Genomic DNA, 15,144 nt, shown 5'->3' with positions numbered 1-15,144 from the left:
TACCCCCTTGACACACTATTATTTACTTAACTTACTATACTAACATGAACAAAACAGCACGGGTGAGAATATGTGAAACAAAATAAATTAAGGGGCTTAAGTAGAAATAACCAACTTTGTACTTATTGCTTACTAGTCCCTCCAAAAGTTGGAATTGTGAGGAAGGGGATCGCAAAGGGGGTGGGCGCACGAGACGGTGGCCATGGAGGAGTTGCTCGGCTTGGTGCGGGGCTTCGTCGACGTCCTCGTCCTCGCCGGCGGCCGCACCTCGTCTGGCGCCGCCGCCACCTGGCGCTCCGGTGACGTCAAGAAGGCCCTCCAATGGGCCCTCTTCTTCGAGGAGGTATGGTTGATCTCTGTTGATGAAATTGCACTGGGGTTTAGGTTTGCGTCGTGCCCCCTCCGACGCCATGATTCTCTCAGCATCTCGGGGGAAGGCCGTGTAGATTGGAAGTTCATCGTTCTCAATGCTGCTTAGGAGGGGGGTTTTCCTACTTTAATGGACAGACACTGACCACATGAAGAATTTCTGTTGTTGTGAAGAACTGAAATGTTAACACATGTTCCTGCATTGTGTTCAGGTTTTCAAGAACCTGCGTGACGATGGTCAGTACGATGAGTCTGCAAGTGAGCTCGATGCTGCACTCGTTCAACTCGCTTCAAGCCCGAATTTCCCCAAGGTGCTTCTGAAAAGATGCTTCTTGGCTGCATCCATTCTGATTTTGCATGTAGTGATGTTCTACCCTGTGTCATGCAGGGTATTGAGGATATCCAATCAAAAACACTTGCGATGGCAAGAGAGTTGGTTGTGAAGCATTTTCTGAAAACAACGAATGCGGAGAATTTAGGTGCTGTACTTCAAGCAGTTGTTGAGATGGATATGGATGGCATTTCTGCTAGTGGTGAATGCAATGTGTGCCAAGAGTATGTGCAATCGATTTTAGATATGAATTTACCTAGTTTGATGCGAACCAAGAATGCCCGTGATGTTGGACATTCCACTAGCTCTGATGAATTTTGTGAAGAATCCTTGTTTACGGGTAATTCACAGATTCTACTTAAAGAACTACAGAAGAAGCTGGATTCAAGATCGTGTATTTCTTTGGCTGAGAGAGAACTGAACACACTTCTAAAAAGCATGAAAAAGGACAGCTTTGATAGTGCAGGAAGTACATTGTGCACCTCAGCAACTGCTCAGTATGTAATCCCTTAATCCCCCAAATTTCTATATTGTTACAATTGTTAATCCATATATATCTGTGTCCTTTTTTTGAGACCATAGCAGGCTCCAGTTTGAACTCACTCAAAACTATTATTAACACAGGAAAACACAAATCATCGACAAGTTTATCCTGTGGAAGCAATGGAAAGCAAAGTGTTTGTCGTACTTGCTTGATGAGCGTACCATTCGGATCATGTCAGGAACTAATATGATCTTTAATGCTCCCAAGGAGCAGTGGATGGGATTGTTTGAACCATTAAAAGTTTCTGCAGATTCTAGTCAAAGTGGCATCGTTGAAGTCATGGTATGTATTAGTCTTTGCTCGTAGACTCTGTCAGTACTTTCATTATCTATGTTATAATACCAATATGTTGTGTTGCATTATAGGAGCTATGCTTGTTGGGATTGGTTGCAAGGCAATGGAACTCATTAATAGAGAGCATCATGTCACATACTTTTAGTTCCTTTCCTATATCAAAACAATATGCTGATCTGCACCAGTTGCTTCAAGGAACAACTCAGGATGAATGCCAAGACAAGCTTCTTGGTTTCAAGGTCTTTTTATTTTTATTTTATGTCTTGTTGATGGATTTTGTTGATTCTTCCATCTGTTGGGAACATTACTTTCTGCGGGAACCTTTTGAAATGAAGTGATCATGACCATGTAAACCAAACGAATACCTATACAAACTTGGGAACAGCTTCTAAAAGCTACTTCCCCTGTTCCAAAATATATGCATTTCTAGTTTTTTTTAGTAGAGATTAAGGTTGAGGAGAAAAGACTTTGGTGCCCCTCAATAAAGGAGGGATAGTGGTTGAGGGTAGAACGGAAAGAAATTTGAACGGAAAGTGATTGATGGGACAAGTAGTGTAAATGGTGGTAGACATGCTTGTGTTGTGGTACAGGATATGAATCCTAGAAATGCTTATATTTTGGAACGGTGGTAGTACACTTGAACTGTCAGTACTATCAAAGCGTCATTATGTCAATTATTGAGGGCACTACTCTGATGTTGCAATAATTGTGAAAAACTACTTTTAGAAGTTAGCAATCGCCTATTGGTTTTGTTGGTTACGATCAAGCAGCCTTTCTGAGATACCTGAGGAAACAAAAAAAATATTTAGCGGGCATAATGTTGGCCAGATCAAGTCCTTTCATGTGTGGTCATTATTTACCTCTTATTTTTTCAGTGGGCAAGAATTGTTTAAGTTCTTTATTTCTCAAAGCTGTTAATCGCTGTTCTTTAAAGAAAGTAATATTTTAACTGAACCTTTGAACTCCAATAGGAGATGGATATTTGTGAGTATGCAAGGCAATCATTAGAGAGCGAACCGTACATATTATGGCTTCTACCTCCAGTTCTTACTGCTGCAGCAATGCCACCACGGTGAGCTGCTTGCTTTTCACCTTATGCTATGGCCTGTTCTGTGGCATCATTATTATGGTAATTTAGCCTGTAATGGATCCTATAGGTCAAGCTTGTTTAAGATATACCTTGTTGAAATAGATAAGCAACTCGGTGAAGCTGCTTCCAAAGACCGGTATGTTACCAACAGCTGAGTCTATGCAGGCTATGTTACATTTGCAAATTGTGATATCAGCTCTTATCCTTCATTTCACAGAAAATGCAATTGCGGAGGAGATGGAATAGACCAGCATCAAAACTGTAAGTAAATCTGTGTTTTTTTAATGAAAGAACTGTAAGTTATTTGATAGCCATAACTTAAAACTACCCTCTTTCTCAAACTTCAAATTGTTCGTATGTTTCCAAGCATGCTTATTTTTTTTTCATTCTAGGTGAGATTTCTGAAAGGATTCAATGTCTCTACACATTCCATGTTCAAAGAACTCAACTGACAATTCAGTAGTGGCAGTAGCCATGGGCCACAGTTCAAGACAGTGCAGGAGATTTGCAGTATGCACTGATATTTCAGAGTAATTTATTTTCCAAACTGACCGCTGTAGTTATTTCCATGTATGATATACATTTTTGCGTGATGGAAAATTTAGCCAGATGACACATTGACTGACAGTTCATGCAGATTGTCAAACTGGATATTGAATAGATTTTGCCTCTTCTCTGTTTGCCTTTTAAGTTGAGAAGCTATGATGAATACACCCATCAGATTGCTTCCTGTCCAGGCCATGTTGATTTTTGGTGATCTATCAGTGCCATATTTGTCCTCCTTTTTGTTTGTTTTCTGAACAATGAAACTGAAACCTTATGAGTGACTTGTTCAACAGTTGTGGTTTTACTGACAATAAGCTTAAGGCATTAGCTTCCTCCCTATTTGGGTTTTCATCCCATCTCTCTCTTTCTATTGTAGCCCTACTAAAGTTGTAAAGCATCTATAATCCAAGGGAGACCAACAACAGCAGGATAAGGCATCAACCAGAGTTTTCTTTTTTCCTATGATAACTTGCTGGAATCCAAACAATGCTTTGATTGACTTTTTTTTGGTCAATTCTTTTTTTTCCCTCTTAGTGCTTCTGGATTCCACCTGCACCAGATCAGAACTCCAAAACTCAATTAATAGAATTTTGTGCAAACTTCCAGTTTTCTATTCCTGCTATTCTTTATTTATAGGTTTGGATGATGGCAAACATAATTATTAATTTAGAACAAGACGTTGCCAGGTCAGCTTTTCAATGAAAGCTTCCGTTACATGCCAAATTGAGTTTGTCAACTCCAAGGCGCCTAGTAGCCATAAAAATACTCCTAGATTGCAAGCTTGTTATTTGGATTCTTTTATGATTATTGCTTCATCCACACAGTTAGTTCACCAAGAATAAAAGCCTTGTCAAGGTAGAGGTACCATGTGCAGATACTGCTAGCGAAGAGTTCACTGTATTGGAATTTTTATTACAGCTCTATAACTAATCAACCTTATAGTTCGGTTTACGAAATACATGTTTTGGTTGGACCATGCAAGCAGAAGTGAACATATCTGAGGCCATAGGTCCGTGCACTGTGCTACTAATCTAGCATTTATATCTCTTTTGATACTTTCAAAGCTTGTAAAAACTGAAGGAATCTGGCATTGGTTGCTTCTGGGGATGGTTGGTGCATGTAATAGCTGGTAGGTTTAATATTTACATTACAGAGGAGTGGTCCTTGTGGTCCCATTTACAAAATAAAATGGAGATAATTTTTTAAGTAGTAACAGATCATTACGTTTAGTGGTTATAAAAAAATTGGATACTTTAGCAGATTAAGTACTTCTCTAGAACCATAACCCCACCCACCAAGATACACACAACAAACTAAACTTCTTAGCCCCCAAGAGGATCATAGACTCTTAGTTTCAGACCTTTGTTTCATCTTTCATTTCATTCTGGGAATAGGCTGGTAAGTAGCTTCACAAAGTTCAATTAACCATTTAGATTTAGCAACACAGAATTCAAATCAAATTACTCATTTCTGTAATCTTTTGTCTGATTTCTCTCTAAGATTTTCTTTTTTGTTGTTCTGTTTCCTTCTATCCTTCAGTGTGTTTCTTTGGGAATCACTGTAATAGGCGGGACTTGTTCTATTCAAGTCTTTAATGCATTCATTTTCTTTGTTTCTGTTTGAGCAGTGGTTTAATTCTGCAAAATTATGTTCCATTCATGCCTCAATCGTGCCCCTCCCCGCCCCTCTTTTTTTTTGCTTCTTCAAATATACTTCTCTTTACCCTCTATTCACTCTTCACATCAGTATATTTTGGTCCAATTACAATTTTCTTTGCTAAGATGTATAGCAGCATACTTGATGTTCACCCTTCTAAGTGCTCACCAAATCACTATTTGGGAGTCATAGAAATATATCTAGCTGTTGGGTTACGAATTGTTGTAAGACAAATCTTTGCTCTATGTGGAAAAAAAACACTTTTAATATCTGAACAAGACCAGGGAAAACTTATTTCGTTTTCAAGTTTGATGTAATAGACTTCTGCATTTGGCTGATGATATGACCAGAGCTCCACTTTAACAGATTGAAGTGAATCATCTTAGGGGTACATGAAACAGGCCTACATCAACTATGAATCAGCTTCGCAATGGAAAAGTTCCCCAATATCTTTCGCCAGCTATAACTGTAGTACCAGCACTCTCTGAAGTTACATTTCCTAGTTTTTCAGAGCATAGACCATCCTATATCGAAAGGGAGCAGTGTGGTAGTTCTATCAACTCATTTGATGCTTCTACTCCAATGTGTATGTTAGCTTCCAACTTTACATCAGATCTTTATATCAACAAAAGTGAATCACCTAACGGCAAGCTTTCTTCTGAATCATATGCTATTGATACCTCTGGATGTGATTCTTCCTTGCCGCCAACACAGTCATTATACAAGGGTAATCCAAGTTCTTTAAGGATGGTTTATCCTAAAGTATCTGAACAGAATAGTTGGAGTCAAGAACCACTGCCTGGACCATTTGTTTGTCCAACTAGTGTTGATTTCTTCGATCAACAAGATATGACTATTTTTGACCAACAAATACAAGATAACATTGCAGCAAGTCCTAGCACCAACCTTGCAAAGCAAAATGAGTGGTTCTCATCTGGCACTTCCTTGCAGTATTTGGAAAGTTCGGTGTCTGCTGGTTCTGTGCTGAAGGTATCTGATTTGACCCTTTTGGATGGTGCACTAACTATTTCATGATTTCTTATCCTCTCTCACAGCCTGTACGGCAATTTAGACCAGCTCTTCATTGGTCTACTTAAAATTTTAGGTAACATTTCCCCTCATTTCCAGGCTGTTGATGCGACAAGTACAACACCTTCAAATTATTTGCATTGTCATGCACAGAGAAATACATCAAATCCTCCCAACTTCAATGAAATTTGTTCTGGTAATATCGCTTCTTCAAACATTGCTCCAACCAAACCAAGGATGCGATGGACACCTGAGCTCCATGAGCGGTTTGTTGATGCTGTTAACAAGCTTGGTGGAAGTGAAAGTTGGTCCCTGATCCTCTGTTTTTCTTATCATATTTTCATCTTGAACTTTTACGGAACAGTTCTGTTTTCACAAGAAGAAACAAGTACAAGTCTCTGTTTTCCTAGATCTATTTTCATTTCTGTTTACTTTTCTCTTGCAGAAGCAACTCCAAAAGCTGTCCAGAAAGTTATGAAGGTTGACGGCTTAACTATATACCATGTAAAAAGCCATTTACAGGTCTGCATTTGTTGCTTCTGAATTTTCAATGCTTTTTATACGACTTTCTTGATTTTTCCTGATGGCCATGGGTTATTCTTGTGCAGAAGTATCGCACAGTTCATCATCGACCTCAACTATCTGATGGTCGGTGTGTTTCAATGTTTCAATTTTGGTTTAATTTCACCATAACAAGATACGTGGTGCACTATGCCGGTCATTGTACTAAATTAGAATGTTGCAGTGACCGTACTATGTTGTTGATGCTATTAGAGTTTATATATTGATCTTTAAGAGACTGAATTTTATCATGCGCTGTGCCTATTTAAATTTGAAGTAAATTTGAACGATCTGGAGCTTTACACAATTTTCTTTATTTTTTTCTCATAGGTGAATCTGCGAAAAGTGGCCAAACGGATGAAGTTTCTTCTCAGCCCTTGAAGTGAGATGATTTTTATGTGATATATATCTGAGTCCTAGAAATTTTATAAATATCATGTGTTGGCCTAGATGAGTAGTGGAGCATAATATCACATCTATGCTCCGACCTGGATGAATTTGCATTTTCTTCCTAACTTATCTCTGGATGAATTTAAGTTCAAATATATGTCGTGTGCCAGTGTTTTCTAAAGTCTTGACTGTGTACCTACTACAGAGGCATGGAAACCACCTGTGAAGGATTAAGGGTCCAGATTGGCTTGCAGAAACAACTTCACGAACAACTTGAGGTGCCCTTATTCTTTCAATAATAAGATACTTGATTTTTGTTTTGAACTGCAAAAGGGAATGAACACGCCAGATTTTGTGCGTTTGACTAATGTATAGGGTCCCTTGTATTTTCCTCTCCACAGATCCAAAGAAAGCTGCAGCTGCAAGTAGAAGAACACAGCAAGTACCTCGCCATGATAATCGAGAAGCAGAGCGAGAGCCTAAGACAACTGGGAGCATTACCAAGATCTCTAGATGCACCCACTCAGGTTTTGGATAACAGGGAAACGTGCGAGGGACAAACAGGAGATGCTGATTCAGCAGAGCAAAAACCTGAGAAATGAATGCATAATCTGGAAATTTCAGAAGAGACGCCTTATGCTGAATCATTGGCTGCAGGAAGTGAGAATCAGGGCCAATTTTATTCAGACATGATTTGCTCATTGGCTGTAGAAGATGAGAATCATATTCATATCCCAAATACTGGGAGTATGAGCTGTCCACTTGATCCCAAATACTTCGGTACACAAGTTTTCGTTCAGGGAGATCCAAAGCTGCTGCTTTTTTGTGAAAAAGTATGACTATGCTGTAGTGTAACCAGTGTCAGATTGTAGTTGTAGTTCAGGAACAAACTCACAATAAGTCAGTGCCAGGCATGGTTAGCTTATCCATCTCTCGATGGTGTACACTTGTAACATAGCACGAGTACCTTTTTAGAAGTTCCAGACTAAAGACACCACTCATTTACATGTAAATGCTGCATACAAAACTATATCATTTCCCCCAATTTATTTTGTATCTTCATGTTATTATTGTTACAGCAGGATACAGTGAGCAAAACACAAGATGCAATACGTGGTGATATATCCATTATCCATACGAGTGGAGTGATTTATTTCAGTGCCAGAAGCTACAAGCAGAAGCAGTGCTGTAACTGCTGATGCCATTAGTGCACTGCTTGCTAGCTTCATGGAGCAAGCAGAAACTACAGCCAAACGGGGCCAGCCATTGCCCGCTTCTTCAGCTCCTGGCACGCTGCGGCGGCGCCGGCCAACATCCTCGGCGCCGCGGTGGCGTAGAGGTTGCCGCGCAGCCCCTGCTGGATCAGATCATCGGCAAAACTATCGAACAGTAAGCTAAAATAGGCAAAACGATCGAACAGTATGCTAAAATAGCTATTAGGCTCTGTTTAAATCTCCTGGCAAAATTATTCACCCTGTCACATTGAATGTTTGGACACATGTATAGAGTATTAAATATAAACGAAAAAATAATTAATTACACAGATTGCGTGTAAATTGTGAGACAAATCTTTTAAACCTAATTGCTCCATGATTTGACAATGTGGTGCTATAGTAAACATTTGCTAATGACGAATTAATTAGGCTTAATAAATTCGTCTCGCAGTTTACAGGCGGATTTTATAATTTGTTTTGTTATTAGTCTACGTTTAATATTTCAAATGTGTGTCCGTATATCCGATGTGACACGCCAAAACTTTACACCTTTTTGATCTAAACACAGCCTTAGCAGGGTTGGAAATTTCAGACCAAAATTTCGGTCCCCTCCGATACGATATTAATTCGGCCGAAATTTTTAAATTTTTCAATTTTTTCATGAATTTGGGTAATATTTATTCAAATTCAACTAAATTTTGTTCAAAATTTCGGAAATTTGGGATTTCGGTGATCCCCGATCAAAAACCTTCAACCGATAGAGTGAACCCTGAGCCTCAGTACTTAGTGACTAAATAAAGCTTCCATTATCTGAAAAGCTACCTTGGTGATGAGGGTGAGGTCCGGAGAGTTCGCACCGCCGTTGACGGTCTCCGCCGCCGGCGGCCGCGCCTCCTCCACGACGACGATCTCCGCCGCCTTGGGCTCCACAGCCGCTGCCCGCGCGCGCGCGCCGTCGTCGCTGAGGCCGGCGTAGGGGAGCGAGGTGTGGCACGCGGCGCAGTCGCTCTGCATGAACACCTTGCGCCCTCGCTGCGCTCTGCATACATATGCTCACAAAAAGCTCCACCAGATTAGCGCCCCGAAATGCGGTGGCCAACGGCCGGAAGCGAGAACGAACTCGCCGGCGTCCACGCGGTGCTCACCCGTCGTTCGGCCACGGGTAGGCCGGGCAGGCGGCGGCGGCGGCGGCGCCGTCGCCGGAAGTCGCAGCCATTGATTCCGACGAGAGAGCTGCAGCAAGCAAGCTAGCTACCTGGTCGAGTGGGCGCGTGTGATCGACTGTGAAGCAGCGCAGCGGACCGACGCCTCTCTCTGCAGATAACGAGGAGCTCCGATTATGGATGGCGTCGTGCTGACGTGGATGGTAGCGGATCCACGGGCCACGGCCAGCTATGCGAATGCGACATGGTATGGTGGCAAAGCCGTTTTCTCCCTTGCAAAGCGTATTAGAGCCACCAGAAATGCTATTCGGTGCACGCGCGCTAGAAACACGAGTAGAGCTCACCCTAACCATTTATATCGCATCGCATCGTCTCCTCCTTTCGTTTGTTTATGTTATTGAAAGAGCATCTATGTTTTTTTTAAATAGAAATGGATTATATTTTCGGTCTCTGCCGGTAGGCACACGGCCAGGAAGTCTAAGTAAACAGAAAGGAATTTAAAAATGACAGCCGACGAACTAGACGACTGATAGGCGGCGATGTATCCATATGAGCGGAGTAATTAATTTTATTTGAGCTCCAATGGAGGAAGCTACTGCTACAAGAGATCATCGATCGATGGGGACATTATTTGCAGAAGCAGCGCTCAACTGCTGATTATGCAGGCTGCATTATTCAGAGTTGAGATCTAGTCAGATCGAAGAAACTAGAGCCAGACGGGGCTAGCCAGTGCCCGCTTCTTCAGCTCCTGGCACGCCGCGGCGGCGTCGGCCAGCATCCTCGCCGCCTCGCTGGCGCCGCCGCCGGAGTAGAGGTTATTGCCTCGCAGGCCCTGCACACGGGATCAGACATAATTTGGCAAAACGAACAGCAATTGAAGGTAACTAGCTAATGCCTTAATGCGTGTGTGCTTGATTAATTACCTTTGCAATGAAGGTGAGGTCCGGCGCCGGGTAGTACGCGCCGCCGCGGAGTGTCGCCGCTGCCGCCACCGGCTGATGAGCCTCCTCCACGACGACGATCTCCGCCACCTTGGGCTCCCACGCCGCGTCGTCGTCGCTGATGAGGCCGGCGTTGGAGGAGAACATGCCGTGGCACGCCGTGCAGTCGCTCTGCATGAACACCTTGCGCCCGCGCTGGGCTCTGCTCACATCACATCAGAAAATTAGCTCCACCGGGTTAATTAATTAGCGCGCGCGACGTGGTTAATTTCATGCAAAATTAATGTGATCAAGCGAAAGCAATCGACATGCATTCATGCTCTCACCCGTCGCTCGGCCATGGGTAGGCAGGGCAGGCGGCGGCGGCGGCGTCGCCGGCGGTCGCGGCCATTAATTCCGACGCGAGCTAGGTAGGCAGCTTGGTCGAGCTAGCAAGCTCCCGATCTACCTGCAATGGCTATAGCTTGGTCTAGTTGATCTGTGAACAGCCTGGCTCTGAAGATCTCGAGGAACACGTTGCCTCGTTTATGGCGCACAGATTCTCGTTCACGTGGGGCTGAAGTGGAAGCTTCGGCCGTGGAGACGGCGGTATCTCATCCTTCGGGTATAGTTCCAATTTGGGCCTCAGCATTGTGGCCCAAATAAAAATAGACCTAGATAAGCCTGGCCCAAAATACATGTAGTCGTCGGCCATCTTCTTGCTACTACTTTCGGCCCGAAGTATCCCGCTCTTTTTTTTTCCGATCCGGCCTATGGTAAATTTACGTGTGACATGGGCGGCCCAAAGGGGGCCCATCAAATCAACTAGTCAAGTCAGCTTAGAAAACCAGCTGCGCCAACCGCGGAAATTAGGGAGTGTTTTTGATGTATGTGTAAAGTTTTGGTATATTACATCACGTATTATATAGGGCGTCGTATAGGGTGTTCGAGCACTAATTAAAAAACTACTACCTCTGTCCTAGAATATAGCAACCTAGCATGGGATGAGACCCATCCTAGGACGATGTATCTGGATATGCCTTATGTTTACATAATCCGTCAGTAAACCAAGAGACAAATTTATTAAGTCTAATTAATTTATTATTAGTAAATATTTATTATAGCACCACATTGTCAAATCATGGAGCAATTAGATTTAAAAGATTAGTCTCGTAAATTAGTTGTAATTTGTGCAATTAGTTTTTTTCGTGGCTGGGGTGCAGTGGGGCTCACCGGCGACTAGAGCCAGACGACTCGATCATCAGATGATGAGATACAGGAGGAGGAGGAGAAACCGCGCGCAGGGAGTCCACCGTACGTACAATGGGCGCCGCAGGGATCGGAGTCGCGGTCCCGCGGCGCCCGCAGCAGAAACGCGCATTCGCCGCCGGCAGCCGTTCTCGCCTACCACCCACCCACCTACCCACGCCGCAGTTATGTTGCTGCGCGCATTCACGTGCAGTCACTTGCAGCCAGGAGCAGGACTCGTCCGGCGCACTACCCGCCGTGGGCTCTCACGCTGCACGGCTGTACCGGACGGACGGCCAGTGAGAGCAGTAGAGCACGACCTGGATTCGACGTTTCGATCGCCATGAACAGTCTCAGCATTGCAACATCGCTCACTCAACTCTCAACTCCATCAGCACTAGGAGACCACCAATGGCGTCGTTCGTATGCAGCAGCTAGCGCGTTTAGATATTTGAGAGAGTTTCTCGCAGCTAGTTTTTCCTAAACAATCTGCTTGTCTCGTTCAGATTATAGGGAACTGTAGCTGTAAAATCAAGAAAATGAACTGTAAGCCTCTAAAACTCAGCTTTTTCTCCATATTCTTAAAAGTTCACTACCAACCAACTATTTTTTAGAATCTTAGGATTTCTCAAATAATAGCCCCTTAATTTCCTGCTTGTCCCGGCGATTGCCGACGACGTCAACGATCCATTATTCCATGGTCCGTCGCCCTGACGCCCTGTGCCATCGACGGGAGACCGGCGTCCGTGCAGGGTACCCACATGTGTCGTCCCCCCCGGGTGCTCGATCGAGGCTTCCGCGCAGCTCTGTGTTCTAATAACTGGCCTTGGCCTGAATCTGAATTTACTCTGGACGCGAACCCGAGCAATATCGCATCGCCAACAAGGAAATCTGTCAGTAATTAGCTTCAGAGGCAATCAGACCTGCCTGCGCCATCCTCTTCGATCTTCTTCGTCTCGCTAGCTTCATCGAGCCTACAACCAGTAACTGCTACTGTGTGGTACGTAAGGGTGAGTTATTTGGGGGTGGGAGGGAGTAGGCGTGATGTAGCTAGCTGATGTTAATTATAATCGACAGTGCATAAGCCGATGTGTACTGCTAATAGGTTGTGTTTAGTTCACGTCAAAATTGAAAGTTTGGTTGAAATTAGAACGGAAAAGTTGAAAGTTTATGTCTGTAGAAAAGTTTTTATATGATGAAAAAGTTGGAAGTTTGAAGAAATATTTTAGAACTAAATACGGCATGTGTGTGTATATAGAGAGAGAGAGGAATGTACTACTATATTCATTTTGCAAACTGCAGCTAGCTACTCCATCTTCAACGGCCAGCATCAGTTTGCATCGAGAGAGAAAATTAGCAGTAGCATCAAATAATATCGTTTCAGTTCGTCGCAATTAAGCTAGCTAGCTATTTGAGGAGTCAGCTCGATCGTCGGCGTTGAAGAGGGACCAAGATTAGGCGATCGATTCCATTTGAGTATCTGACTCATCGGCTGAATCATAGGAGAGCAACGCTAATAATACAGTCGATCTGTTGGCTATAAAATTTTTTGTAGTTTTCTCTTAGCCTATCTATATAAGAGCATGTAAACTATAAACCAGCTACAAACATATTTTAAAGAGATAAATGAAGAGAGATAAGAGTAGCGGGCTGCAGATCTGTAGCTAGCTGCAGCACGAACTCCAAGACGTAATGTGTATATGACAGATGGGACCAGGTATTAATAGTATAGTAAGCAACTATTGTATGAATTGGCTATTACATTGGCTATAGATGATTTGGAGTTAGTAGTGGGCTATACTATTAAACTTACTCTAATAGTTAGCTCTTTACGATTAGTACAGGGCCCACTTGTTTCTCTCACAGAGTTTCTTGGTTCTTGTGTCCAAGCCGGCTGTAAGTTTATAGCCCACTTCTCCTCTCTCTCTCTCCTTTCTTCTCTCCTCCACCTCAGCATTTAGTCGGCTTATAGCCTACCATTATACTTTGCTCTGAGTACTCGTACTAAGTTCGCGTGTAAATGCCACTGACTACACGAGAGAAACTGTGCACATCCTGCGCTTACACAGTGTACTACGGCCTAGGCATGATCTAGATGATGAATGCACGGGAGTAATTTACAGAGTTTATACACTATTGCATTACAACTTGCGAAAAACACAGTGCTACACTCTTGAGAATTAATGCTGGCCATCCGCAGCTAGTGATGATCTGTGAGTAATTAGCATCCAATTAAACAAAGGATATGTCACCGAGAGCCAAGTGATGCATTGATCTGATTTCTCAGTGGCAGACTGGCAGTTGGTTGTTGTAATTTCCCTCAAACAAGTTGGTACGTTGTAGTAACAGAGTGGTATACAGTGCTACTATTCATTCAGAAGTTGATCGTTACTGACGGGAGGTGAGTAGGTAAAGGCATTATTAGCAAGAACTGCATCGGAATATAATGCATCTAGGAATACTTTTGTGTGTGGGGGGTGGGTGTCTGAAATTAAGGAGAACTATGTGCAAGAGCGTGTATACACTATACATTAGTCCACCCTTTCCTGGATTATAACGAGATATGTAGAGCTAGCTGAGCTGCATATTTTCAGCTTTTAGCGGCAGCAACTGTTGCTACCTCAGTTCTGTGGTGACTGGTATGATTTTTCACTTGCAAAGGCAAAGCCAAACGAATTGAAGCAAGTAATAGTATTACGCATGCAGTTTATAGCGTGCTTAGTAGTAACAGATCGATGATCATTCGAACGATGTGTTTCTTTCAACGTATGCTTTAATTTGGGCCGTTAGACCAGGAAAGGAAGGTAGCAGGCAAGCAGCTGGTCTGGTGACCCACATTTTGCACTGCTCCTTGAATGTGTGCACGCAAAAGGGTCACAAAAATATCCTCCCAGCCTCCCAGGGGCATATAAATTACCACGACAAAGTTGAAATGGATTTTAAACTCTCCAGCGCATGCATCTGTCTTCATTTCCTACGTTCGGTCTGAATAAGAAGATATTCTTTTCAAAAAATATATTACTACTACTTCCTCTGTTCCCATTTACACAGCTGACTGCAGCATTATTTACCATCACAGTTTTAACTCTGAACAGTATTTTTTTTACTAAATTGCTCGATTATGATTAAAAAAATTGTATCATTTTATTAACTTATCTTGCATGTACTTTAATAATACAGTGCATGTTGCATTTGCAATGTGTATTAATAAAAAAAATGTTAGTGGCCAAAGTCTGAAAGTGAGCACTCATTGGTGCAAAAAGTGGGAACAAAGGGAGACATATAAGATTAAATGGGACCAACATAAAGAAGAAGAAAAAAAAGAAAGTAGCCTGATTTCATTCCTCTATATTTTAATCGAATTTGACTGTGCCTTACTTTCTTTTTTGAGAATATATGGCACAATCTCACTCTTTCCGGTCATGAATAAGTGATGTTTTGGGACTTGTTTTATTACTATGTTACTATATTATACTAACTCTATATTTTAATATATGACGCTGTTGATTTTTTATCCAACGTTTAACCATTCGTCTTATTCAAAAATTTTATGTAATTATCATTTATTTTATTATATGACTTGATTCGTCATTAATGTTCTTTAAGAATGACATAAAATTTTTTATATTTACATAAAACTAGTTTTGAATAAAACGAATGGTCAAACGTTGGTCGAAAAGTTAACGACGTTATACATTAAAATACGGAGGGAGTATATATTTGTTTTGAAAATTTTCTTTACGATTAAATGTAAAACGCACATGCACACAACTACTACTCCCACGCGAC

At 42.3% G+C, this 15,144-nt stretch overlaps 3 protein-coding genes across 10 annotated transcripts; 1 reads left to right on the top strand and 2 right to left on the bottom strand.

The window, feature by feature from the left end:
- Positions 1-171: 171 nt before the first annotated feature.
- On the top strand, positions 172-7,658 carry LOC127762816 (protein PHOSPHATE STARVATION RESPONSE 1). Of its 7 annotated transcripts, none has more exons than XM_052287319.1 (11): positions 172-343; positions 582-680; positions 758-1,197; positions 1,325-1,526; positions 1,610-1,777; positions 2,510-2,610; positions 2,696-2,764; positions 2,846-2,889; positions 3,021-3,138; positions 5,197-5,820; positions 5,959-6,163. In XM_052287319.1, the coding sequence occupies exons 1-9, from the start codon at positions 203-205 to the stop codon at positions 3,089-3,091; spliced, it is 1,335 nt and encodes a 444-aa protein (XP_052143279.1). In that variant the 5' UTR covers positions 172-202; the 3' UTR covers positions 3,092-3,138; positions 5,197-5,820; positions 5,959-6,163. The 7 variants fall into 7 exon arrangements, with proteins under 7 accessions (XP_052143279.1, XP_052143276.1, XP_052143277.1 ...); XM_052287316.1 differs by having other exon boundaries at positions 3,021-3,158; XM_052287317.1 differs by having other exon boundaries at positions 3,021-4,572.
- Positions 7,659-7,811: 153 nt separating this feature from the next.
- On the bottom strand, positions 7,812-9,351 carry LOC127762819 (cytochrome c1 2, heme protein, mitochondrial-like). 2 transcript variants are annotated; one of them, XM_052287324.1, is made up of 3 exons: positions 9,170-9,351; positions 8,847-9,063; positions 7,812-8,167 (listed from the first exon to the last, which is right to left on the bottom strand). In XM_052287324.1, exons 1-3 carry the CDS (start codon positions 9,238-9,240, stop codon positions 8,054-8,056), a joined length of 402 nt encoding a protein of 133 aa, XP_052143284.1. In that variant the 5' UTR covers positions 9,241-9,351; the 3' UTR covers positions 7,812-8,053. The 2 variants fall into 2 exon arrangements, with proteins under 2 accessions (XP_052143284.1, XP_052143285.1); XM_052287325.1 differs by having other exon boundaries at positions 7,812-8,164.
- Positions 9,352-9,702: 351 nt separating this feature from the next.
- LOC127762818 (uncharacterized) lies at positions 9,703-10,638 on the bottom strand. Its single transcript, XM_052287322.1, has 3 exons — positions 10,455-10,638; positions 10,111-10,330; positions 9,703-10,019 (listed from the first exon to the last, which is right to left on the bottom strand). The coding sequence occupies exons 1-3, from the start codon at positions 10,517-10,519 to the stop codon at positions 9,894-9,896; spliced, it is 411 nt and encodes a 136-aa protein (XP_052143282.1). The 5' UTR covers positions 10,520-10,638; the 3' UTR covers positions 9,703-9,893.
- Between the last annotated feature and the right edge of the window lie 4,506 nt (positions 10,639-15,144).

The sequence above is a fragment of the Oryza glaberrima genome, chromosome 2 (genome assembly GCF_000147395.1).
Source record: "Oryza glaberrima chromosome 2, OglaRS2, whole genome shotgun sequence".
Classification (NCBI taxonomy): Eukaryota; Viridiplantae; Streptophyta; class Magnoliopsida; order Poales; family Poaceae; genus Oryza; species Oryza glaberrima.
The sequence above is the reverse complement of the archived record's forward strand: the minus strand, read 5'-3'. Positions and strand labels throughout refer to the sequence as shown.